This window comes from Scyliorhinus torazame, chromosome 1 (assembly GCF_047496885.1).
Source record: "Scyliorhinus torazame isolate Kashiwa2021f chromosome 1, sScyTor2.1, whole genome shotgun sequence".
Lineage (NCBI taxonomy): Eukaryota > Metazoa > Chordata > Chondrichthyes > Carcharhiniformes > Scyliorhinidae > Scyliorhinus > Scyliorhinus torazame.
The window spans coordinates 24,819,297-24,844,114 of record NC_092707.1 but is presented as its reverse complement, the minus strand read 5'-3'; the positions used below and the strand labels follow the sequence as shown (position 1 = coordinate 24,844,114).

The 24,818-nt window shown below is 51.5% G+C and overlaps 1 protein-coding gene across 2 annotated transcripts in view; it reads right to left on the bottom strand.

Annotated features, from left to right (window-relative positions):
• The window catches only part of lrrc74b (leucine rich repeat containing 74B), a 110,265-nt gene that overhangs the window by 7,198 nt on the left and 78,249 nt on the right, over positions 1-24,818 (bottom strand). For both annotated transcript variants that reach the window (XM_072475707.1, XM_072475632.1), the window contains exons 10-11: positions 11,334-11,450; positions 7,434-7,562 (exon numbers count right to left, since the gene is read on the bottom strand). In XM_072475707.1, the coding sequence (XP_072331808.1) occupies positions 7,434-7,562; positions 11,334-11,450 (246 nt within the window). The remainder of the gene's footprint in view (positions 1-7,433; positions 7,563-11,333; positions 11,451-24,818) is intronic.

The following is a 24,818-nucleotide window of genomic DNA, read 5'->3' as shown; positions in this document are numbered from 1 at the left end:
GAATTAACCAACAATTCTTATAAAAATACCTGAAACCTTTTGACCCTTTGCTGCCCAATAATTAGACACCAGGGGCGTCATTCTCTGACCCCCCGCCGGGTCGGAGAATGGCCGTTGGCCGCCGTGAATCCCGCCCCCGCCGAAGTCTCCGCTCCCGGAGATTGTGCGGGGGCGGGAATCCGGCCGCGCCGGTTGGCGGGACCCCCCGCTGGATTCTCCGGCCCGGATGGGCCGAAGTCCCGCCCAGGAATTGCCTGTCCCGCCGGCGTAAATCAAACCTGATATTTACCGGCGGGACCAGGCGGCGTGGGCGGGCTCCAGGGTCCTGGGGGGGGGGGGGCGCGGGGCGATCTGACCCCGGGGGGTGCCCCCACGGTGGCCTGGCCCGCGATCGGGGCCCACCGATCCGCGGGCGGGCCTGTGCCGTGGGGGCACTCTTTCCCTTCCGCCTCCGCTACGGCCTCCACCATGGCGGAGGCGGAGGAGACTTTCCCCACTGCGCATGCGCGGGAAACTGACAGCGGCCGCTGACGCTCCCGCGCAGGGAAACTGACAGCGGCCGCTGACGCTCCCGCGCCGCATTTCCGCGCCAGCTGGCGGGGCAACAAACGCCATTTCCGCTAGCTGGCGGGGCGGAAATCCCTCCGGCGTCGGCCTAGCCCCTCAATGTTGGGGCTAGGCCGCCAAAGATGCGGAGACTTCCGCACCTTTTTGCCGGCACGATGCCCGTCTGATTGGCGCCGTCTTTGGCGCCGTCTTTGGCGCCAGTCGGCGGGCATCCCGCCGTTGGGGGAGAATTTCGCCCCAGGTTTGTACATTTAAACACAATTCCTGTTTATTTGAAAATGAAAATCGCTTATTGTCACAAGTAGGCTTCATTTATAACTAGAACAAATATCAAATAGGCAGTGAATACAGTTGATTAAATGTCCTTTAACATCTGACCCTTAACTGTCTCACCCTCTACCCACACAAACAAGACAGACAAAAGCAGAGGGGAAGGAAAAGCGAGAGAAATAATAAGGATTACAGTCAAAAGATGAGAGTCCTTGCTTCAGATGATGAAAGGAGAAGATGAAATGAAATGAAAATCACTTGTCACAAGTCGGCTTCAAGTGAAGTTACTGTGAAAAGCCCCTAGTCGCCATATTCAGGCGCCTGTTCGGGGAGGCTGGTACGGGAATTGAACCGTGCTGCTGGCCTGCCTTGGTCTGCTTTAAATGCCAGCTCTATAGCCCTGTGCTAAACCGCCCCCCTGAGTTCCTCAGTGTACTCTCCTCACAGTTTGAGGCTTGTAATGATCTCTTTTGCAGTTCAGCAGTATATCTTACTCACAGCTTTTACGGGAGAGGTCTCTAGCTTCACATCAGCCTATTTTTAAAGAGAGTTCACAGATTCTGGTCTCTGCTTCACAACAGTCTCTTTTTTGCAGAGAGAGAGAGTTATTAGATTCTGGATTCTGCTTGTACTGTCTTTTCTGGAGAGAGAGGTGGTCCTCACAGTGGCCTTTTGGTGAGAATTAACTGGATATTCCTGGAGTGAGTTGGTTAGATTCCTCCATCCATCTTGCAGAATCGAAAGTGATACTACAATGGAACCTTGTGGCTCCAGTGAGGTAATATCCAATCACCGGCTGTTACCGGGCAGGGTACAGTCTCCTGGGCCCATTCATTGGCCTCCAGCCATATCAATCAATCCGAGTCATCATTGAGGTCTCCTGCTGCTGCAATTCGCTGCTTGAATTTAAAGTTACAGGCCACCTACAAGCTGCTTTGCTTTAAAGATACAGGCTGCGTTAAAGTCACAGGTCCATTACTCATCCATGGATCAAAATGGTAATAGCAAAGATAAAAGGGGAAATAAGGGAATAAACAGGAAACAAATAGGAGGGACCCTTACAACGATATAGTTGAATTTAAGGGAAACCGAGACAAGCATGTATGGGAGAATCAAATAGACGGTTAAGATGATAGATTTAGAGGAGGCTTAAATGCAGCATAAACACCAGCATGGACTAGTTGGACCGAATAGCCTATTTCTTTATTGTATATGCTATGTAATATGAGTATAAATGGCAACTGGGGAAGCAATGACAGTGGTATTGTCACTGGCCTGTAAACCAGAGACCCAGGATAATCTTCTGGCAACCTTACTTCGAATCCCATAGCAGATGGTGAAATTTGAATTCTATAAAAATCTGGGATTAATGTGAGTCTAATGATGACCATGAAAATATTGTTCCAAAAACCTATCTAGTTCATTGATGTATTCCGTTTTACTCATATCCATGTTTACCCCGACTGAAAATCTGGAATGAGATCCTATTGGGCAGTTGCCGTTTTCTTCGAGTTAGCACCGTCAGGGGACTTCTGCACCTTACTAGGACCGGAAATATAGGGCGCGATTCTCCCGAAAAATTCGAAGTGTGGTAGCGAACAGGAACTGCTGCGAAGTTCTCGCCACTTGGCCCAGCGAGGCCGGCAACGCAATTCACATTAACTGGTCCACTTAATGAGGCCTCGCGGGCCTCTCGTTGCAAATGAAGGCTTGCCAGCTGATTCGCCGGGACACAACTCGCCAGCCCCCCCGCTAACATGATCGAGCAGCACTTAAGCTGCACTTACTTAGACAGCCCTAGCCAGCTCGTAAGAATGGCGCCCACGAAACGCTGTGGAGGCCAGGAGGAATGTCCTGTTCCCCCAAGGGTCTCTGAGAGTCAGCCACAAGGCAGCACTGGGATAAGGTGGCGGCAGCTGTCAGTTTGGGGAGAATGACCAGGAGGGCTGGCCTTCAGGGCCGAAAAAAGGTCAACGACGTATACAGGGCAGCATGAGTGAGTAGACAGCATGGGAGTATCTACCCCCCATGTGACCCCAAGCCCTTCCTCCACCCCCTCCCCCTCAATTCCCCATGCGACCCCAAGCCCTTCCTCCACCCCCTCCCCCTCAATCCCCCCCTCGCACCCCCTTCCCCCCCTCCACCAGTGCATGTGGTTAACGATGCCCTCTCTGTGTCTCCTCAGGAAAAGCTCGCCCATAACAGATGGGAGAGGGCCCAGATTGGCGGAGGGGTGCCAGACATCAGAATCGTCACCAGCTTCGAGGAGTGTAGCCTGGAGGTGACCGGCGTTGCCGAGGACAGATCGGTCAGCCACACGTCGCACGGCGGACGTCGCAGGGGTGAGGAACCACCAGGCACCACCCAGGGCACCTGTCAAATGTGAGTAGTGATTGCCTTACTGACTGACCCATCCCTCCCACTGACCACACGTCCATTCTCCTGCAGGTCCTCCAGCCGACGGTGGTGGCCCATCCCGGGCAGCCCCCTCTCCTGACTCCGAGGAGAACACCTCGGAGGGACCTCAAAGGATGCAACCGTAGTCATGGCACAGCTGTCGTCCCCACCCTCCACCAGTGCACATACACGCACCTTGGTGGGAAATGTTAGTGTACAAGCTTCGGGGGTGCAATGTGGTGAGCACCACACCGCTCATGATGCACATCAGGTGGAGGCAGGAACCACTAGGCAAAACAGCAAGAGGATCCCAGGACCCAGCTGGGTCCCAGCCTGATGCTGAGATTGTGGTACAGAGGTAGCTGGAGCTGATGGAGACCATAAGACATAGGAGCGGAAGTAAGGCCATTCGGCCCATCGAGTCCACTCCACCATTCAATCATGGCTGATTTCAACTCCATTTACCCGCTCTCTCTCCATAGCCCTTAATTCCTCGAGAAATCAAGAATTTATCAACTTCTGTCTTAAAGACACTCAACGTCCTGGCCTCCACCGCCCTCTGTGGCAATGAATTCCACAGACCCACCACTCTCTGGCTGAAGAAATTTCTCCTCATCTCTGTTCTAAAGTGACTCCCTTTTATTCTAAGGCTGTGCCCCCGGGTCCTAGTCTCCCCTGCTAATGGAAACAACTTCCCTACATCCACCCTATCTAAGCCATTCATTATCTTGTAAGTTTCTATTAGATCTCCCCTCAACCTCCTAAACTCCAATGAATATAATCCCAGGATCCTCAGACGTTCATCGTATGTTAGGCCTACCATTCCTGGGATCATCCGTGTGAATCTCCACTGGACCCGCTCCAGTGCCAGTATGTCCTTCCTGAGGTGTGGGGCCCAAAATTGCTCACAGTATTCTAAATGGGGCCTAACTAATGCTTTATAAAGCTTCAGAAGTACATCCCTGCTTTTATATTCCAAGCCTCTTGAGATGAATGACAACATTGCATTTGCTTTCTTAATTACAGACTCAACCTGTAAGTTTACCTTTAGAGAATCCTGGACTAGGACTCCCAAGTCCCTTTGCACTTCAGCATTATGAATTTTGTCACCGTTTAGAAAATAGTCCATGCCTCTATTCTTTTTTCCAAAGTGCAAGACCTCGCACTTGCCCACGTTGAATTTCATCAGCCATTTCTTGGACCACTCTCCTAAACTGTCTAAATCTTTCTGCAGCCTCCCCACCTCCTCCATACTACCTGCCCCTCCACCTATCTTTGTATCATCGGCAAACTTAGCCAGAATGCCCCCAGTCCCGTCATCTAGATCGTTAATATATAAAGAGAACAGCTGTGGCCCCAACACTGAACCCTGCGGGACACCACTCGTCACCGGTTGCCATTCCGAAAAAGAACCTTTTATCCCAACTCTCTGCCTTCTGCCTGACAGGCAATCGTCAATCCATGTTAGTACCTTGCCTCGAATACCATGGGCCCTTATTTTACTCAGCAGTCTCCCGTGAGGCACCTTAACAAAGGCCTTTTGGAAGACGATAGGGATCAACCTGGACATTCAGAGGGAGATGTCAGCGTCACTCCAGCAGATCCATAGCTGCTTGGAGGAGTCCCAGAGGCTAGGGGTGCAAGAGATGTCACCGGCAATGAGTGGCACCAAGGCCAACACTACTAGGGTGGCAACTGCAGTGGAAAACCTGGTGCACAACCTTGGCACCATGAGAGAAGGTGCCCAAGACGTCATGCAGTCTGTGACCGCCATGGGCGAGGGTCTTGGCAGAATGTCAGATCCGCTGAAGGATGTCACCCAGTACCAGGCCGACTGTGGGACATGTCCAGGTCTCAAAATGGGAACGGCCGAGGCGCTGCGGAGCTTGTCCCAGTCGCAGGTGGGCATGGCTGAGGCTCTGCAGAGCATGGCTCAGTCACTGAGGAGCATCGCTGCGGGCTTCGACACTATGGTGCAGGGCACGGGGAACCGGCGGGACTGGCAGAGCCAAATGATGCAGGAGCAGCCGGGGCTTGAGCCAGCTGCCCCTCCACCCCAAGTTGAACCCAAGCCCAATGGGCACCGATCAGGAGGAGGGGGTGCAGGGTGCTAAGCTGGACCCATCCCATGGAGTGGCGACGGTGGCCACCCACTCCCCCGAGTTACGCCCATCTGATAAGGCAGTCTCGCAGTCAGCACATGGGACGGGGCAGCACGGCTGTGCATGTGCCGCCTACAAGTGAGGTGGGTCCCTCCGGCCCCAGAGGACGCCTGTCAGGTGCATCGAAGGCCACGGGGCGAGGTAAGCAGTTGGCAGCCTCAACCTCAGATGTGCGGATTGGGCAACACCAAGAGGTAGTGGAAGAGTTAGGAGGGCCAAGCACGTTGAGGATCACTGAGAACAATGGGGGAGGGGTTGGGAGGGCAGCGGCACACATTAAACATCTTTTTGCACAACCATTATGGTGCCTCTGTTAGTTCCTTCCGTAATGCGGGCTGACTCCCGGACTCTTTGCCCATCTCTTCATTCATCCTTCCCCCCACCCCGCCCACCCTTGGCGCTCACTTGCCCTCCGGCCGTGGACATGTCCCCGGAGCTGTGTCCCATTTGGATGTTGCGTATGTGCTGTTGCCTCCCGCAGTGTTCAAGCACAGTGTTCAGGCATCAGGATGTGATTTGGATGCTAGGCAATGACTCCCACATGCTACATGGCCCGCCCACCCAAGGGAATCCACTTGGCATTTGTGAAGTGCTCACTTAACCATGATTGCCAATTCCCTATTTGCAATAGCCTTCAGCCAAGCAGGCAGAGACCTCGGCAGTCGGTGGGGGTTATGGCTGGTCGTTGGGACAGACAGGTTGATCCAGGGGTTGGCATGGTGGTGCCGCGAGTGGTTGACCCCCCCCCCCCCCATGGCAGCCCATCCCCGTGGAAGGTCCCCCACCCACAGCCGAGGGTCCCCCCCACCCTTCCACCGAGCACAGGGGTGGCAAGCTCAGCACCCCCGGGCTCTTTGCCTGTGAGCAAAAATGGCTACTCACCTCCTCGGCTCCCCACAGAAAACATTCCGCCAGTTTCAGGTTTTTCAAAAGGTGTTCTAATCAGCGGCAGCATGAGCACTTGCTGGGAAGGCCACTGAATGACAGGAGGCTGTTGGAAATGGGCTCGCTCTCATTAATTGTCTGGAGATGGGGCTTAAGTGGTGATAATTGGTTTCTCGCTTCGCTATGGCGAGAACCCGATTTTACCTACAGGAGCAGGCCGGTTGCATCGCAAACTGTTTGCCGCCTGGCGCGGGTCTCGTTTTTGGCCTCTCCCACTATTCACTGTCCTCGTTTCGCTTGAGAGAGAGCGCAACGAGGCTGGATAATCGCGCCCATTGGCTTTCCTCTAGATGCTATCATGCCCAGTACAGATGTGTCATATTATGAACTTTCAGTCAATAATTTTAAAAAGGGGACACCATCAAACTGTTAAGATTACTGTCCCAAATCGTGACTTTTGGCATTTGGACTACAGACATTTTATAATACATAATTTTCGGGTAAGAAACACACCTCTTTCCAGACAAAACCTTGATTACGGGCAGTAAGAGAGCAAATACATTCTGTCTGTGACAATACCTGGAATGGAATGTTCAGATGTAACCAGACCCAGGCTGTGCTAATATGCACTTTTAAAAATAAATTTAGAGTACCCAAGTATTTTTTTCCAATTTAGAGGCGATTTAGCATGGCCAATCCACCTAACTGGCACATCTTTGGGTTGTGGGGGTGAAACCCACGCAGACACAAGGAGAATGTGCATACTGTGCACATTTTAACATCCAAGTTACTTTTGTGTTTTGATAAAGGATAACAGGTTTGTTTTGAATCACTAGCTTTCGGAGCGCGGAGCTTTTGGAGCGCTGTGAGGCAAGATTGCCTGACCAGTCATCCACACCACACTACTTCTTGACTAATAAGGATGACCTTACTAGTCATCCACACCACACTAGCTTTCGGAGCACAGCTCAGCGCTCCGAAAGCTAGGGATTCGAAACAAACCTGCTGGACTTTAACTAAGACTTCTTACTGTGCCCACCCCAGTCCAACGCGGGCATCTCCACATCATGTTTTGATAAAAGTCTTTTGAGAGTGTTCGTCTATACAAATTTCATTGCATTTTACTTACAAAGAACACAGTGGCATACTGACCTGCAGTCCCTCTCGGAAATCCTTTAAGCTGATATATTGGTTCTCAGTTTGATCAAAGTTGTCTAAGAAATGCTCCAACTGCAGGTGGTGCTGCTTCATGAATTCTTTTAGTTTACTAAGGGGATCAGCCTGTGACAAATGAAAAAGAACAATATGAGTCAGCATCAGTGGAAATGTGGTGCAGGACCCCCGTGTCTAACTCTGTTTGGTTAATAAAACTCTATCTCAGACTTACCTTTTCTGCTTTTTTTGGCAGTTCCCTTTCCAAATGTCTTCCCCTCACTTCCTCACCTGAAAGTACTGATTCTTCTCTGTAGTACAGGCATTGGTCACTCTCAGTTCAGCTTGCACAATGTTTTGGCAGAATAAATGCTGGGGCATTACAGCCAACCAGATCACACTTAACCTTTTTTTCAACAAATTTAGAGTATCCAATTATTTTTTTCCAATTAAGGGGCAATTTAGCATGGCCAATCCACCTAACCTGCACATAAGACCATAAGACATAGGAGCGGAAGTAAGGCCATTTGGCCCATTGAGTCCACTCCACCATTCAATCATGGCTGATTTCAACTCCATTTACCCGCTCTCTCTCCATAGCCCTTAATTCCTCGAGAAATCAAGAATTTATCAACTTCTGTCTTAAAGATACTCAACGTCCCGGCCTCCACCGCCCTCTGTGGCAATGAATTCCACAGACCCACCACTCTCTGGCTGAAGAAATTTCTCCTCATCTCTGTTCTAAAGTGACTCCCTTTTATTCTAAGGCTGTGCCCCCGGGTCCTAGTCTCCCCTGCTAATGGAAACAACTTCCCAACGTCCACCCTATCTAAGCCATTCATTATCTTGTAAGTTTCTATTAGATCTCCCCTCAACCTCCTAAACTCCAATGAATATAATTCCAGGATCCTCAGACGTTCATCGTATGTTAGGCCTACCATTCCTGGGATCATCCGTGTGAATCTCCGCTGGACCCGCTCCAGTGCCAGTATGTCCTTCCTGAGGTGTGGGGCCCAAAATTGCTTACAGTATTCTAAATGGGGCCTAACTAGTGCTTTATAAAGCTTCAGAAGTACATCCCTGCTTTTATATTCCAAGCCTCTTGAGATAAATGACAACATTGCATTTGCTTTCTTAATTACGGACTCAACCTGCAAGTTTACCTTTAGAGAATCCTGGACTAGGACTCCCAGGTCCCTTTGCACTTCAGCATTATGAATTTTGTCACCGTTTAGAAAATAGTCCATGCCTCTATTCTTTTTTCCAAAGTGCAAGACCTCGCACTTGCCCACGTTGAATTTCATCAGCCAATTCTTGGATCACTCTCCTAAACTGTCTAAATCTTTCTGCAGCCTCCCCACCTCCTCAATACTACCTGCCCCTCCACCTATCTTTGTATCATCGGCAAACTTAGCCAGAATGCCCCCAGTCCCGTCATCTAGATCGTTAATATATAAAGAGAACAGCTGTGGCCCCAACACTGAACCCTGCGGGACACCACTCGTCACCGGTTGCCATTCCGAAAAAGAACCTTTTATCCCAACTCTCTGCCTTCTGCCTGACAGGCAATCGTCAATCCATGTTAGTACCTTGCCTCGAATACCATGGGCCCTTATTTTACTCAGCAGTCTCCCGTGAGGCACCTTATCAAAGGCCTTTTGGAAGTCAAGATAGATAACATCCATTGGCTCTCCTTGGTCTAACCTATTTGTTATCTCTTCCAAGAACTCTAACAGGTTTGTCAGGCACGACCTCCCCTTACTAAATCCGTGCTGACTTGTCCTAATCCGACCCTGCACTTCCAAGAATTTAGAAATCTCATCCTTAACGATGGATTCTAGAATCTTGCCAACAACCGAGATTAGGCTAATTGGCCTATAATTTTCCATCTTTTTTCTTGTTCACTTCTTGAACAGGGGGGTTACAACAGCGATTTTCCAATCCTCTGGGACTTTCCCTGACTCCAGTGACTTTTGAAAGATCATAACTAACGCCTCCACTATTTCTTCAGCTATCTCCTTTAGAACTCTAGGATGTAGCCCTTCTGGGCCCGGAGATTTATCAATTTTTAGACCTCTTAGTTTCTCTAGCACTTTCTCCTTTGTGATGGCTACCATATTCAACTCTGCCCCCTGACTCTCCTGAATTGTTGGGATATTACTCATGTCTTCTCCTGTGAAGACTGACGCAAAGTACTTATTTAGTTCCTCAGCTATTTTCTTGTCTCCCATCACTAGATTACCAGCGTCACTTTGGAGCGGCCCAATGTCAACTTTTGCCTCCCGTTTGTTTTTAATGTATTTAAAGAAACTTTTACTATCATTCCTAATGTTACTGGCTAGCCTACCTTCATATTTGATCCTCTCTTTCCTTATTTCTCTCTTTGTTATCCTCTGTTTGTTTTTGTAGCCTTCCCAATCTTCTGACTTCCCACTACTCTTTGCCACATTATAGGCTTTGGGTTGTGGGGACGAAACCCATGCAAACATGGGGAGAATGTGCAAACTCCACACAGACAGTGACCCAGGGCCAGGATTTAACCTGGGACATCGACGCCGTGAAGCATCAGCGCTGTGAGGCAAGATCACGCTTATCCTTACTAGTCATCCACACCACACTACTTCTTGTGGGGGTGGTGGCAGCGATGTAATTGGATGGCAACCAGAAGCAGGAGGCCTGATTGATTTTTTCCATCTAATGTAGGATACACTCTCAATGACATTTACAATCTCAGCACACGTCTAAACTGTGATGAGATAAGCTTAATAAGGTACTTGGGAGCACTATAATAGATTTTCAAAAAGGCAGCTGGAGGCAGACTGCAATTTTTAAAATATTCACATTAAACATTACCATCTTCATGAAGCATTACTTTCACGTTTACTTGAAGTGGATTCTGTTATAATCACTTTGACAGTGACAGATTTCTAACCTGAGAAATTATTTTATGTGACTGAATGGAACGGTAAAATGAAAGGCAGTAAAATAATGATGAAAGTTACAAATCCCACTGAGGGCTATGGGAAGGAATCAGCTGTGGACTGTAACAAGTGCTTCCATGGATACAATGCGATGAATGGACTTCTTCAGGAGTTCTAAGGCGCTCTTGCTCACAGACGAGCCACAGAGCATGCTCACCAAATGGCATTGAGAAACTTTTCCATACATTAAAAGCATTCATTGGAGTAGCTCTCCTATGCCTCCTAGAGGATAAATTATAGAAGAGCGTTGCCAGGGGTTAGAAATAGATCATCAGCTTGCCCTCACTTATTCATGCCTGTTATACTTGTGCTAGTAATTAGTTTGCCTCGGTATGTCCATTCTGCGAAGTTGTTGATAATCAATTAAATCTTCAAAGTACATGTAAATTAATTCTCTGCTGCTCATTTTATATGGCTATTTCATCTATAAATAGGAAAGAACTCATTAAAAAAGCACTTTTTTTCTGTTGTGAATTTTATTACCAGCCCACAGAAAGTGATTTCCCATTCCCAGAACTAATGATCCATCCTGCAAGATTGGTGCTCGATCGCAGGAGGGAGAAAGTAGTCATTTTGTTTTTAATGAAATTGCACTTTGATGACACATTGGTGAGGAGCACTGATGCATTCAGTGGAACTTAACTTCATCATGTTACTGGGGGAAGGCCAGGAGACTGACTGTATGCAATTGTAAGCTGCTTCTCAGAAACAGTGATGAAGCATTCTGTGTAGAAGTGCAAGATGATCCAGTAACGTCAGCAGATGGACAAATATATTTTATAACATATAGTGCTCATTACAGTTCTTGTTTGCGATACTTGAATTTATGTGACCGGAAGAATTTAAAATTCATCGTAAAACAATAGATATTACAAGTTAGGTGAAGCGCACACAAATATAAGAGAAAGTACATTTTTACCTTGGATCTTGGTCTTTTGAACTGATTTGCATTCTTCTCATGTTTCACTTGAAGATTTGGTGCTTGTTGTTGCACATCTTTGAACAAGTCCTCAAAATCCTTATTAACTCTGATATCCTGTATGGAATTATAATGATTTAATATGGTTATACACAAAGACAGTTTAAGTAGAACACTGATCCCAGTGCTGAAATAGCTCAAGGCTTCATTAATACTGAATAACATAAAATTCTTGTGTATACTGTACATTTATTGCAACCTCTTACAATCTAAAATCATTGCATCAGGGTGGCACAACTCAAGGTGTCGTCAAGGAACCAAAGTTATCAATTAGCTGGTCTAATTGTGGGTGGCACGGTAGCACAGTGGTTAGCACTGTTGCTTCACAGCGCCAGGGCCCCAGATTCGATTCCCGCTTGAGTCACTGTCTGTGTGGAGTCTGCGTGTTCTCCCCGTGTCTGAGTGGGTTTCCTCCGGGTGCTCCGGTTTCCTCCCACAAGTCCCGAAAGATGTGCTTGTTAGGTGAATTGGACATTATGTTTTTTAAAAATAAATTTAGAGTACCCAATTATTTTTTTTTTTCCAATTAAGGGGCAATTCAGAGTGACCAATCCACCTAAACTGCACATTTTTGGGTTGTGGGGGCGAAATCCACGCAAACACAGGGAGAATGTGCAAACTCAACACGGACAGTGACCCGGGGCCGGGATCGAACCTGGGACCTCGGCGCCGTGAGGCTACAGCACTAACCACTGCGCCACCATGCTGCCCTGAATTGGACATTATGAATTCTCCCTCAGTGTACCCGAACAGGCGCCGGAGTGTGGCGACTAGGGGATTTTCACAGTAACTTCATTGCAGTGTTAAAGTCAGCCTACTTGTAACAATAATAAAGATTATTATTATTATTACTACATGATTGATGAAGGGTGGTGGATGTTGTTTTATTCAATCCGCCCAGAATTCTTACTGCCAATCCTGACTCAATTCTGTTTCCACTTTGATTATTTGATTTCTGCTACTTCTACATATGGAATTGATAACTTTGAAAATGGCTGAGCAGATTGACTTCTCAGTATTACACATTTCCTTTATTTGTACAGCAAGCCGGTCAGTGCCATCTGGGCAGTGCCACCAGGGTGGTACTCCCTTGGATCGGGCCCGGGGGGGCCTTACCAGGTGGAGGGCAGTTGAGGGGGTGTTCCTGGACGCCTCCCTGGTTTTGGACGGGGTGGGGAGAAAGATTGAGGTAGCCAGAAAAATGGCACACTGATCTGCAAGGAGCCTTTCCTGCTTGGCTTCCCTCAAATCGAATCAATTGGTTGGCTGGCAACCTGTGGGTTGGCCAGTGTTCTGGCTGACAACAGTCAGTGATTTGTTCCTGTGCAATGTTTCTGAAAGAGCTGGGTAGAAGTGATTAGACCACCCACAGAGAAGGAGCTCTCTCTCTCTGCTGAAATAAAGGACTGCTTTATTGTTGTTAAATCTACAAGCGTCATGTGAGAATACCTTTCAGAAATGGGTGTTTGGGAAATGCACCTTTAGAAATGGGTGTTTATCAGTGATGTCAGAGTGTGGGTGGAGCTGGGCTGTCTGTCAGATTTTTACTTTTGTTTTAGGCTGTTTGCTGCAGGATGTGATTTAGTTTTGTTTTCAGTGTTGGACCTGAAGCCAGACAAAGCAGGCGTACTGTTGATCTCTCTGCCATGAAAAGGCTATCTCTTGATCATTTGGTGAATTCAGAATTACAAATGTTTTCAGTAGTGAATGTAAACCTGATGTGCTTCTGTTAAAAGGTGTTTCTTTTGTCTTCTGGATGTTGTTTGGAAAGTTGTTAAGGATTACTTAGTGTTGTATTCTTTGGGGGTTGTATTTGAATTGGTGGTTGCTAGGATGTTCACTGTATGTTTTAAAAAGGTTAACTTGAGTCCATAGAATAAACATTGTTTTGCTTTAAAAAATACTTTTCCATTTCTGCTGTACCACACATGTAGAGTGGGCCGCGTGCTCCCCATACCACAATCTATTAAAAGTTGTGGGTCAGGTGAACACCATGATACACTTTCGGGTTCTCTAAACCCTGGCCCATAACACAAGGAAAGTCGACAGCCTTTAAGAGAAAACTCTCTCAAGCTTAGAAGGAAGCATCAAAGCAAATGCTTGGACTCCTGAAAGACTTTAACTGGAAACAATCATAGTGCATTGGAGATCTTTTATCCTTTTTCCTCATATCATCATTTTTCTTCCCTCTCCACACCCTTTCCCTCGATGTTGTCTGTGTGTGTGCGCGTTTGTATAGACTGGGGCGAGGTGGAAACATCTAATTTAACTTGTGTTGCGACTCCCGGTCAAGTGGGGCTGAAATTGACCGTGCGCTAACCCAGGGGGTCGTGACACCAGACATTCATATATCCAATATATTCCCCCTTCTTTTAATAGTGTCATTTTTCTTTACGATGTATAAATAATTAAAAAGTAATCAAAAGAAAATATTGGTTTTCCATATCCTCTTTGTAACATCAGGCTTCCCTCTTCTAGTACATCTAACAATTTCTTGGAGCAAGCACCTCTTTTCATCTGATATTTGTTGACTTTAATTCCACCCATTTTATTTTCTCCCTTCTTTCCAACATATCCTAACAAAGCCAATTCTCAACCTTTCTTCAGTGGCACCATTGCCAAATGTGCATTGTCTCAAAGAGAACAGTTATCCACACAACATGTTTGGACAAAAATTTCTCATATTGCCCCATGTATAGAATTTCCTTCAGCATATTAGGTAAGTACATCCCCATATCTATTGCTTCCTCTAACGGCAGTGTTTCAGCAGCTAAGGTGCTTTTAACTACTCTTTTTATTTACTTTGCTTTCATGGCCAATGGACAATGGTTATTACCTTTTCTACCAAGAATTTGATAAACCCTGCTGTGCTGGAATATCTATCTGGAAGATTGGCGTTTGAAGCATCGTTAAGAATGACTAACCGACTTCCGGTTGCGGCTATGCCTGGGTAGGTCACACGTTCGTCAGCTCCCACCGTGAACGGACTTTTGGGCCCTCTTGAGGAGCCCCAGCGGTGCTTGGACGACGATTCCCCTTGTGGGAAGGCAGCAGTAAGATTCCTCCAGCTCTGTATGGAGTGGACCAGGAGCGGAGTGGTCAAAAAAGTGATCTTGGAGAAGAGAGGAGAACGGGCGCGAAAAAGTAAGATGGCGGCGGGCGGAGACCAGGCAGCATGGGTGCAACGGTCGCGGGAGCTGCAAGAGTTCCTGAAAAGCTGCTTTGCGGAGCTGAAAGCAGAGATGCTGGCCCCAATGAAAGCGTCGATTGAGAGTCTGGTGGAGACCTAGAAGTCTCAAGGGGTGGCGATTAGAGAGGTGCAGCAGAACGCCTCTGAAAACGAGGACGAGATCCTGGGCTTGGCGGTGAAAGTGGAGACGCACGAGGCGTTGCATAACAAGTGGCAGGAAAAGTTTGAGGACCTGGAGAACAGGTCGAGGAGGAAGAATCTCCGGATTCTGGGTCTCCCTGAAGGTGTGGAGGGGTCCGACATCGGGGCATATATAGCCACGATGCTGAATACGCTAATGTGCGCGGGAGCCTTCCCGAGGCCCCTGGAGCTGGATGGGGCTCACAGAGCCCTGGCAAGGAGGCCTAAGGCAAATGAGTCGCCAAGGGCCGTAGTGGTGAGGTTTCACCACTTCAGGGAAAGAGAGTGCGTCCTGAGATGGGCGAAAAAAGAACGGAGCAGCAGGTGGGAGAATACGGAGATCCGCATCTACCAAGACTGGAGTGCAGAGCTGGCCAAGAAGAGGGCAGGATTCAACCGGGCCAAGGCGGTTCTCCACCGAAGGGGGGTGAAGTTCGGGCAGTTGCAGCCAGCACGATTGTGGGTCACTTTTCAGGACCGCCACCATTATTTCGTTACGCCGGAGGAGGCGTGGACCTTTATCCAGAACAAAAAATTGGACTCGAACTAATGGTTTGCTGTGGGTTTTGGGAAAGCTGGGGAGTGGGAAGGGGGGATTGGATGCGATGTGTGTGTTTTAATGGGCATGGGTATTGTTTTGGAGGGGGGCAGGAGGCCCTGGGTCGTTGGGAATTGGGGAGAGGCTGCAGGAGAAAGGAGCTGCGCCACAGGGGGCGGGGCCGGCCCAGGTAGAAAATCGCGGGCTTTTTTCCCGCGCTAAAGGGGGGCGTGGCCCGATGGGAGGGGCGGAGCCAGAGGGGTGTCCATATCGACATGAAGGAGGAGGGGGGGGGGACGACGACTATGATGGCTTGCAAATCTTGTGCGGAGTGCGCAGCATCTCTGCAGTCATCCGCAACTGTAGATCATGTTTGTCTATGGTGGCCAGCTTAGCTTTGGAACAGAGGCAGCTGAGGTGCAAGAGTTTTCCATCGGGGTAGTATTTAATGCACACAGCTTTTTAAATATAGTACATCTGTAATATCTTTCCAATCCTAAAGAAGGGTTTATACCCGAGAAATCCACTGATATGCTGTCTGGTTTGGAGGGTAGGTCTTATGTAGAAAGGTTGAGGGAGCTAGGGCTTTCCTCTTTGGAGTGGAAGAGGATGAGAGGCGACTTAATAGAGGTTTATAAGATGATGAGGGGGATAGATAGAGTGGACGTTCAGAGACTATTTCCTCGGGTGGATGTAGCTGTTACAAGTGGGCATAACTAAGGTTCAGGGTGGGAGAAATAGGAGGGATGTCCGAGGTAGGTTCTTTACTCAGAGAGTGGCTAGGGTGTGGAATGGACTGCCTGCTGTGATAGTGGAGTCGGACACTTTAGGAACTTTCAAGCGGTTATTGGATAGGCACATGGATTACACCAGAATGACAGGGAGTGGGATAGCTTGATCTTGGTTTCGGACTAAGCTCGGCACAACATCGAGGGCCGAAGGGCCCGTTCTGTGCTGTACTGTTCTATGTTCTATGACGGGGAATCTAAACGGGGGATCGTTGGCAGAGGCGGGAGCGGCTGGGGTCAGCAGGAGTCAGCTGACTTACGGGAGTGCAATGGGGGGAGCAAGGGGGCTAGACAGTTTTCTAGCCGGGGGGGGGGGGGGGGGGGGGGGGAACTGCGTTCCTGCTGCATTGACCGAAGGGGCGCTGGAGGTAAGAGTGAGTGAGAGTCGGGGGTCCTCCGCCGGGGGACTGGAGAGTGCGGGAGGCATGGGCACATGGCTAGCCTAAGAAAGGAGATGGCTAGTCGGCAGGGGGGTGGGGGACAGTCCCCCGATCCGGCTGATGACATGCATGTGAGGGGCCTGAACGGGCCGGTCAAGAGGGCCCGGGTGTTCAGGCACTTAAAGGGACTGAAGGCAGACGTTGCTATGTTGCAGGAGACGCACTTGAAAGTGGTGGATCAGTTCAGGCTGAGAAAAGGGTGGGTGGGGCAGGTCTTTCATTCGGGGCTGGACGCGAAGAATAGAGGGGTTGCAATCCTGGTGAGTAAGCGGGTATCGTTCGAGGCGCTGAACATTGTGGCTGATAATGGGAGTCGATTTGTGATGGTAAGTGGTAGGCTGCAGGGGACCCGGGTGGTGCTGGTGAATGTGTATGCCCCAAATTGGGTTGATGCAGGGTTCATGAAGCGCATGCTGAGTCGGATGTCGGATCTGGAAGCAGGGAGCCTGATAATGGGGGGGGGGGGGTCTTTAATACGGTACTGGACCCGGCACTGGACCGATCCAGGTCGAGGTCGGGCAAGAGGCGAGCTGCGGCCAAGGTTCTTAGGGGGCTTATGGATCAGATGGGGGGAGTGGATCCATGGAGGTTTGCTAGGCCGGCGGCCAGAGAGTTCTCTTTTTTCTCCCACGTGCATAAGGCCTATTCACAAATAGACTTCTTTGTGGTGAGCAGGACACTGATTCCAAGAGTGGAGGGAACGGAATATTCGGCCATAGCGATTTCGTACCACGCCCCGCACTGGGTGGAGTTGGAGTTGGGGGAGGAAAGGGACCAGCGCCCGCTGTGGCGCTTGGACGTGGGACTGTTGGCAGATGAGGATATTTGTGGGCGGGTCCGGGGGTGCATTCAGAGATACATAGAGGCCAATGATAATGGGGAAGTACCGGTTGGTGTGGTTTGGGAGGCTCTGAAAGCGGTGGTTAGGGGAGAGTTAATCTCAATTAGGGCTCACAGGGAGAAGAGAGATAGGACGGAGAGGGAGAGCATAGTGGGGGAGATATTAAGGGTGGATATGAGGTATGCAGATTCCCCTGAAAAGGGGTTGCTGAAGGAGCGACGGAGCCTCCAAATTTGATTTGTTGACCACGGGGAAAGCTGAGACCCAGTGGAGGAAGGTGCAGGGGGCAGTATACGAATATGGGGAGAAGGCGAGCCGGATGCTGGCGCATCAGCTACGCAAGTGGGAGGTGGCGAGGGCGTGGTAGTAGAGGTATTACGGTACCTGATAAGCTGGAGCACCATTGGTGGAAACTGTATGCTTTCTATTGGTTAAGATGTATGGTAGCTCCGCCCTGCTAGGTAGGGTATAAGAGCCCGTGCCGCCCCAGCAGCCTTCATTCTGTACCTGAGCTGCTGGGGGAAACATCTAGCTTATTAAAGCCTTCAGTTGGACTACAACCTCGCTTTAGTGGTCATTGATCGTGCATCAGTTTAATAAGCTAGTTTTTTTTAAAAAAGGATGGAGCTCCGAATCAAGCCGGAGTGTCTGCAACTCAGCCCCCACGCGGCGAGCTCAGCGGCAATCTTCAAGCACTGGCTGGCGTGCTTTAAAGGGTATCTTAGGACGGCCGAAAACACACCCCCAGGAGAGCAGAAAATGCAAGTCCTGCACTCACAGGTGAGCCCGGAGATTTACACCCTCACCGAGGATGCGGAAGACTTCAATGCAGCAATAGAGTTGCTAAAAGGGCATTATATTCGCCCGGTAAATCAGGTCTACGCCCAGCAACGAGGCGACAAACCCCTGGGGAAATCGCTGGAAGAATTCTACCGTGCACTCCTGGTGTTGGGGAGAAACTGCAGCTGTCCGCAAGTTTCGACGAGCGAACACACTGAACTCTTGGTCCAGGGCGCTTTCGAGGCAGGTATGCTATCCTCACAAATCCACCAGCGACAGCTAGAAAAAGACACTCTAGGTCTCAAGGAGGCATGGGCCCTTGCAGGCTCCCTGGACGTGGCCTCCAGAAACGCCCGCGCTTACGTTCCCGACCGCGCGACAGCCCCCTGGGCAGCGTGGAACCCCTCCGCAGCCGACCTCGAGACACCTCCATCCCCCCACAAGCCTGCGCTGCAAGGCGGTCTGTCAACCCCGGGGGGCCCCGCTGCTACTTTTGCGGGCAGGCCAAGCACCCCCGCCAGCACTGCCTGGCCCGCGCATCCACCTGCAAGGGATGCGGCAAAAAGGGCCATTTTGTGGGGATATGTCAGGCCCGTGCAGTTGCCGCGGTCTCCGGCGGCGAATGCGGACCGCCACCACAACCCTCTCCATGGTTCCCGTGCGGCCAGTGGTCGCCGCCATCTTCCTACTCCAGGGCGACGTGCGGACCCTGGGCGCCACCATCTTGTACCGTGGACGCCACGTTAGAGGGATGGGCGCCGCCATTTTGTGCACCCCCAGCCATGTGCGACCGATGGGAGCCGCCATCTTGGATGAACCCCCAGGACCCCAGCTCGGCTGACCACACACTGCCCGAAGAGAACACTCAACTGCTGCGATTAACCCGGCCTCGAACACTCTCAACTGCTACAACGACTGTATTCATCAATGGGCACGAGACGTCCTGCCTAATCGACTCTGGGAGCACGGAGAGCTTCATACACCCCGACATGGTAAGGCGTTGTTCTCTCCTCATCTACCCTGTTAATCAAAAAAATCTCCCTGGCCTCCGGTTCACACTCAGTGGAGATAAAGGGGTTTTGTGTCGCAAACCTCACAGTCCAGGGAAGGGAGTTCAAAAATTTCCGTCTCTACGTCCTTCCCCACCTCTGCTCGGCCACACTTCTAGGTTTAGACTTCCAGTGTAACCTCCAAATTCGGCGGCCCTATACCCCTCTCAGTGAGCTCTTTGTGGTGCATGCGAGGAGGCTGGAGGAGCTGCGGCTTAAGAGGGCGGAGAGGAGTTTCCGATATTTGGGTATCCAGGTGGCCAGGCGTTGGGGGGCCCTGCATAAGCTTAATTTGGCGCAGTTGGTAGACCAGATGGAGCAAGACTTTAGGAGATGGGACCTATTGCCACTCTCCCTGGCGGGCAGGGTGCAGTCCATTAAGATGACAGTCCTCCCTAGGTTCCTGTTTGTGTTCCAGTGCCTGCCGATCCTCATCCCCAAGGCCTTTTTTAAGCGAGTAAGCAGGAGCATTATGGGGTTTGTATGGGCAAGTAAGACCCCGAGGGTCAAGAGGCTGTTTCTGGAGCGTAGTTGGGACAGGGGTGGGCTGGCGCTACCGAACCTGTGTAGTTATTACTGGGCAGCCAATGTGGCAATGATTCGGAAATGGGTAATGGAGGGAGAATGGGTGGCGTGGAAAAGATTAGAGGCGGCGTCAATCATGGGCACTAGCTTGGGAGTGCTGGTGACGGCACCTTTACCGCTACTGCCGACGCGGTGCACCATGAGCCCGGTGGTGGTAGCGACACTGAGGATCTGGGGCAGTGGAGACGGCACAGTGGTGAGTTGGGGACCTCAATTTGGTCCCCAATACGGAATAATCATAGGTTTGCACTGGGCAGAATTGATGGCGGATTCCTAAGCTGGCATCAGGTGGGAATTAAAAGGATGGGGGACCTATTTATCGACGGGGGCTTTGCTAGCCTGGGGGCGCTGGAGGTGAAATTTGGGTTACCACCCGGAAACGCTTTTAGGTACATGCAGGTGAGGGCGTTCGTGAGAAGGCAGGCAAGGGAATTTCCGCTGCTTCCCGCACGGAGGATTCAGGACAGGGTGACCTCGGGTATATGGGTGGGAGAGGGCAAGGTCTTGGCGATCTGTCAGGAGTTGCAGGAGGCGGAGGAAGCCTCGGTGGAGGAGCTGAAGAGCAAGTGGGAGGAGGAGCTGGGTGAGGAACTGGATAAGGGCTTGTGGGCGGAGGCCCTGGGCAAGGTTAACTCCTTCTCGTCTTGCGCCAGACTTAGCCTGATCCAGATCAAAGTGGGTCACAGGGCACATATGACAGGGGCGAGGATGTGCAAGTTTTTTGGGGTGGAGACAGATGCGAGAGGTGCTCGGGGAGCCCAGCAAATCCCTCCCATATGTTCTGGCTTATTTTTATTATTGTAAGGGGCGTTTGCCCCATTTTTGTTCTTAGTTTGTAGATAATTTAATGTTTAGTGGTTAAGTTGTTGGAGGGGAGGGCGTAAGGCCCCCCCTATTTATTTTTCTTATGTATATTTTCTTTCCTTTTTGGAGTGTTTTGTAAAAATTTATTGAAAATCTTGAACATATTTAAAAAAAACAAAGAATGACTAACCTCATATCTTCAAGATCACTGGAAAACTGCATGTGCATTTCTCTGAATTTAATTTCTGCAATGTTTAATTTTCCCTTAGAACTTCCTCAACTGTTGCATATTTCACCATAGTACACAGTTCCAATACGTCAGAACTAGCAGCAGGTCTTGTCCGAGTACACAACCAGTTCAACTGTCCAATCCAACTTCTAACTTGGTCTTATTTTTTCGTGAGGAACTGGCTTGATTTATTGGGACGCAATTGACATTTTCTAAATAAGACTGTTGATTCAAGGTCAATTCCAACTTATTCAGCCCCCAAAGCCTGACTTTTAACCTTAAAGTCTTTCATCATTTTGTCTATCTCCTATTGCTTACATTTTGCAGAACCTTCCCACAGAAAATTATCAAATGCACTGATTTCTCCTTAAGATATCTATTGAACATTGCTGGAACTGTCTTTAGTTGGATTCAACAGGATGGACCTAACTAAGAAATACTGGGCGCGATTCTCCGCTCCCGTGACTAAGTGCCCACGCCGTCGTGAACGCCGTCGAGTTTCACGACGGCGCGAAACAGCCCCGATCGCGATCGATTCAGGGCCTGAAAATGGGCTAGGAGCAGGGCCGCGAGGAGCTCGGGGCGCGTGGCGCGAAAGCAGCGTCGTAAGCGCGCAACGCCCGAATGAGCGCGGCGCTGCGCCATAAATGGCGGGATCCGCGCACGGAAGGACCCAGAAGGAGGAGAGATGGCTGAGCCCCGACGAGTCGCGCCGAGGTTCCGGGTCACGGACCTGGACACCCTCCTCGATGAGGTTGAAAGCCGAAGGGCCACCTCTGCCCAAGACGTGGGCATCGCCAGCCGTCCAGCACGGTGAGGCGCAGTTGGCGTGAAGTTGGCACAGCTGTGAGTGCTGTGGGGCACACACCCCGGTCCGGAAGAAGCTGCACAACCTCACTCGGGCTGCCAGGGTAAGTGCCACGAGGGTGCCCCCGGGTCACAACCAACCCCCCCCCCCCCCCCCCCCCCCCCGCCCACGAGGGGTGGGGGGGGTGGGGGTGGGGTTCAGGGTGCACAATGTTGTACACGACCCACATGAGCACCGGGAGCCCCTGGACAGATGCCATGGCGTGGCTCCAACTGTCTCCTCACCCAGCATTACTATAGCTTATGTCTGCACGCCCTGATGTGATGATACCCGCCTAATTGTGTATCCGCACCCCCCCCCCCCCCCCCCCCCCCAGGACAAGACAGCTCACAACCAACGTGAGCGTATGAGAACTGGAGGGGGTTCTCCTGTGCTGCATGCTGCACCCCCTAAATGTTCACGAGCAGAGGGCCCTGGACCTCGCTGGGGGATCCGCCACCCGGGAGGTCGCGACATGCCAGGTCGGAGGCGCAGAAGCAAGTGAGACAACCCTGCATGTCCTCACCCCCGCCCCCCCTACCCGTCACCGCCCCCTCACACTCTGCCCACTGCACCCTCGATCCCCTCCCCCCTCACACTGGCCACTGCACCCTCGATCCCCTCTCCCCTCACACTCATGCCACTGCACCCTTGATCCCCTCCCCCCTCACACTGGCCACTGCACCCTCGATACCCTCCCCCCTTACACACTGCCCCCACGACCACCATACACCTGGCCCAGCGTGTCTAACGAACCCCGTATTGTTGTGTTCCCCAGGGCCAGCCGCCAAACGTCCAAGGTCGCCTCGGCCAAGACAAAGCCGACCATCTCCAACCTCAAGCGCACCCAGGGATGCACGCCAGAGGGTAGCAGTCGGTCGGACAGGAGGGCCATCCTCTCAGTCTGGTACGCTGGACGGGGACGCACATACGACGGACAGAGACAATACTAAGGGGCACAGGACGGACAGTGACGATGACGCACAGAGAACGGCCACACAGTCCACGGATTCACCTGGAGGGCAACATGACATGGGCCGCATGCACCTTTCGCCGGGCCGTGAGGGGGACCAGTACACACCAGACCTCCTAACGGACGATGACCTCGAGCTAGCGGCACTGCTGTCTCCCACACCATCCACCATCGTAGAGACACTCACCTTGGTTGGGCAGATAAGTGATGAGGCTCCCGGGTCACGGTCTGGTACGCACCACACAGCCGAGCAGATACAGCAGGTGGAGTTTTAGCCGAGGGGTTGGACGGTCGGAGGGCAGCCCAGGCCCAGCAAACAGCTGCCACACAGACGGTTCCCGGGTTCCTGGGTGTACTTGACCCACCCGGACAACCAATGCATGTGGACACGGAGGGACTGAATAACGGGATGAGGGCCATCTTCCAGGACTTGCACACGCAGTTGGAGGAGTCCATTCGCGTCCAGGAGCAGGGAGTAGTGCCGCTCATCGCAACCACCCAGGCCGACACTACACGGGTGGCGTCTGCGGTGGAGGCAATGGGTGAAACGGTTTCAGCCATTGGTCAGGTTCTGCAAGGCGTTGGGCTTCACGTGCCCGCGTCATCCATGGCCCAGGAGAAGGCTGCCCTTTCACAGGCAGCCATCTCACAGAGCCAACAGTACATTGCCGCCGCTCTCCGGGCCCTGGCCGAGTCTCACCATGCCATGGCCCGGTCTCAGCAGGCGATGGCACAGTCCCAGAGTCAGTCACAGAGAGCATAGACCGCCTGGCGCACATGATGGATGGCATAGCGCACTCACAGGTTGAGATAGCACAGTCCATGGCAGGAATGTCGCACTCCCTGGGCTCCGTCTCTGCGAACATTCGGACCATGGTCGATACCGCTGCAGGCCTCCAGGACTGGCAGCGCCAGGTGTCGGTGGTGCGACGGGGCATGTTTCCGATCGCACCACCGTCCCACAGTGAGGCCCGGGGGCCACCGGGCTCCCCGAGGGAGGAGGTGGTTCTGGGGCCCGTCCCGGTACCTCCAGCAAGGGACGTCCCGGTACACTCGGCCTCCCCCGTTCCGTCTCTAGCGCATCTGGTGGGAAGCGGGCAGGACAGGATGGCACCACGCCATCCAGCACGCCCGCCGAGCAGCCTGCCCATCGAAGCTGGGCCGCCACAGGAAATGCGTGCCGACGGGGAGCCATGTCGCAGGGCGTGATTCTCAGCAGGCTGCCTCCACTCCTGCTGTACCATCTGGGGAGACACCTAGACGTAGTGGTAGGGCCCGTAAGGCAAAGAAGTTAGGCACATAATAAGTTGGCACGGGTGCAGGGCACAGTTTAGTTGTAGGAGGTAAGGCATCTGTATGTGAATGTCACAAATAAACTCACTGTTGCACTTAACTTGTAAGACTCTGTGCTATGTCCGATGCCAGGGGGCTCGTGAGGGTGACCGAGTGGCGCTGTGGTTAATGAGTGGTTCAACGTCGGTGCCGGATGTGCTGTCCCTTTCCCCCCTGCCTCCCAAAATCGGACACCGTAGTCCTCGGCACTCCGACGCCAGCTACCCCACACGGGCATGTGATGAAATGCCCGTTATGAAGGCTGTGACCACCGGAGTGCATGGTTCAGCAATAGCCATGAGTCAGACCTTGGCTGGCGAATCTCAGCTCACAGCTCATAGCAGAGCGGGCTGTCATCATCCAACATGGCACTGATCACAACCGCTTACACAATCATCAATGTTGTGCAATCCCGTAGTGCCGCAGTGGTAAGGTGATGTGGAATTGATGCCATGTACGCGGTGCGGGGGTGCAGTGTGGTGCCCGTGTGCAGGACTGGCGGTGCAAGTGGCAGTGTTCAGCAAATCCCTCCCGCACGGTGCGTGCACCTTGCGGCCACCAACGCGTCGCGTGCCCGCTGTCCTCGACGATGCCGTCGTGCAGCCTCCTGGACGTAACCAGCACCCGGGCAGTGTCTGTGTCCTGCGCCCCTCCTCCCACCCTGATGCACGCCATCCTCCTCCTCCTCCTCCCCTTCGTTTGTGTTAGCTCCGGTGCCGTCGGGTCCTCCCTCCGACTCCTCCACCAGTGCATCTCCCCTCTGCATGGCAATGTTGTGCAGCGCACAGCAGACCACAGCTGTGCGACCGACCCTGTCGGGCCGGTGCTGCAAGGCCCCTCCGGAGCGGT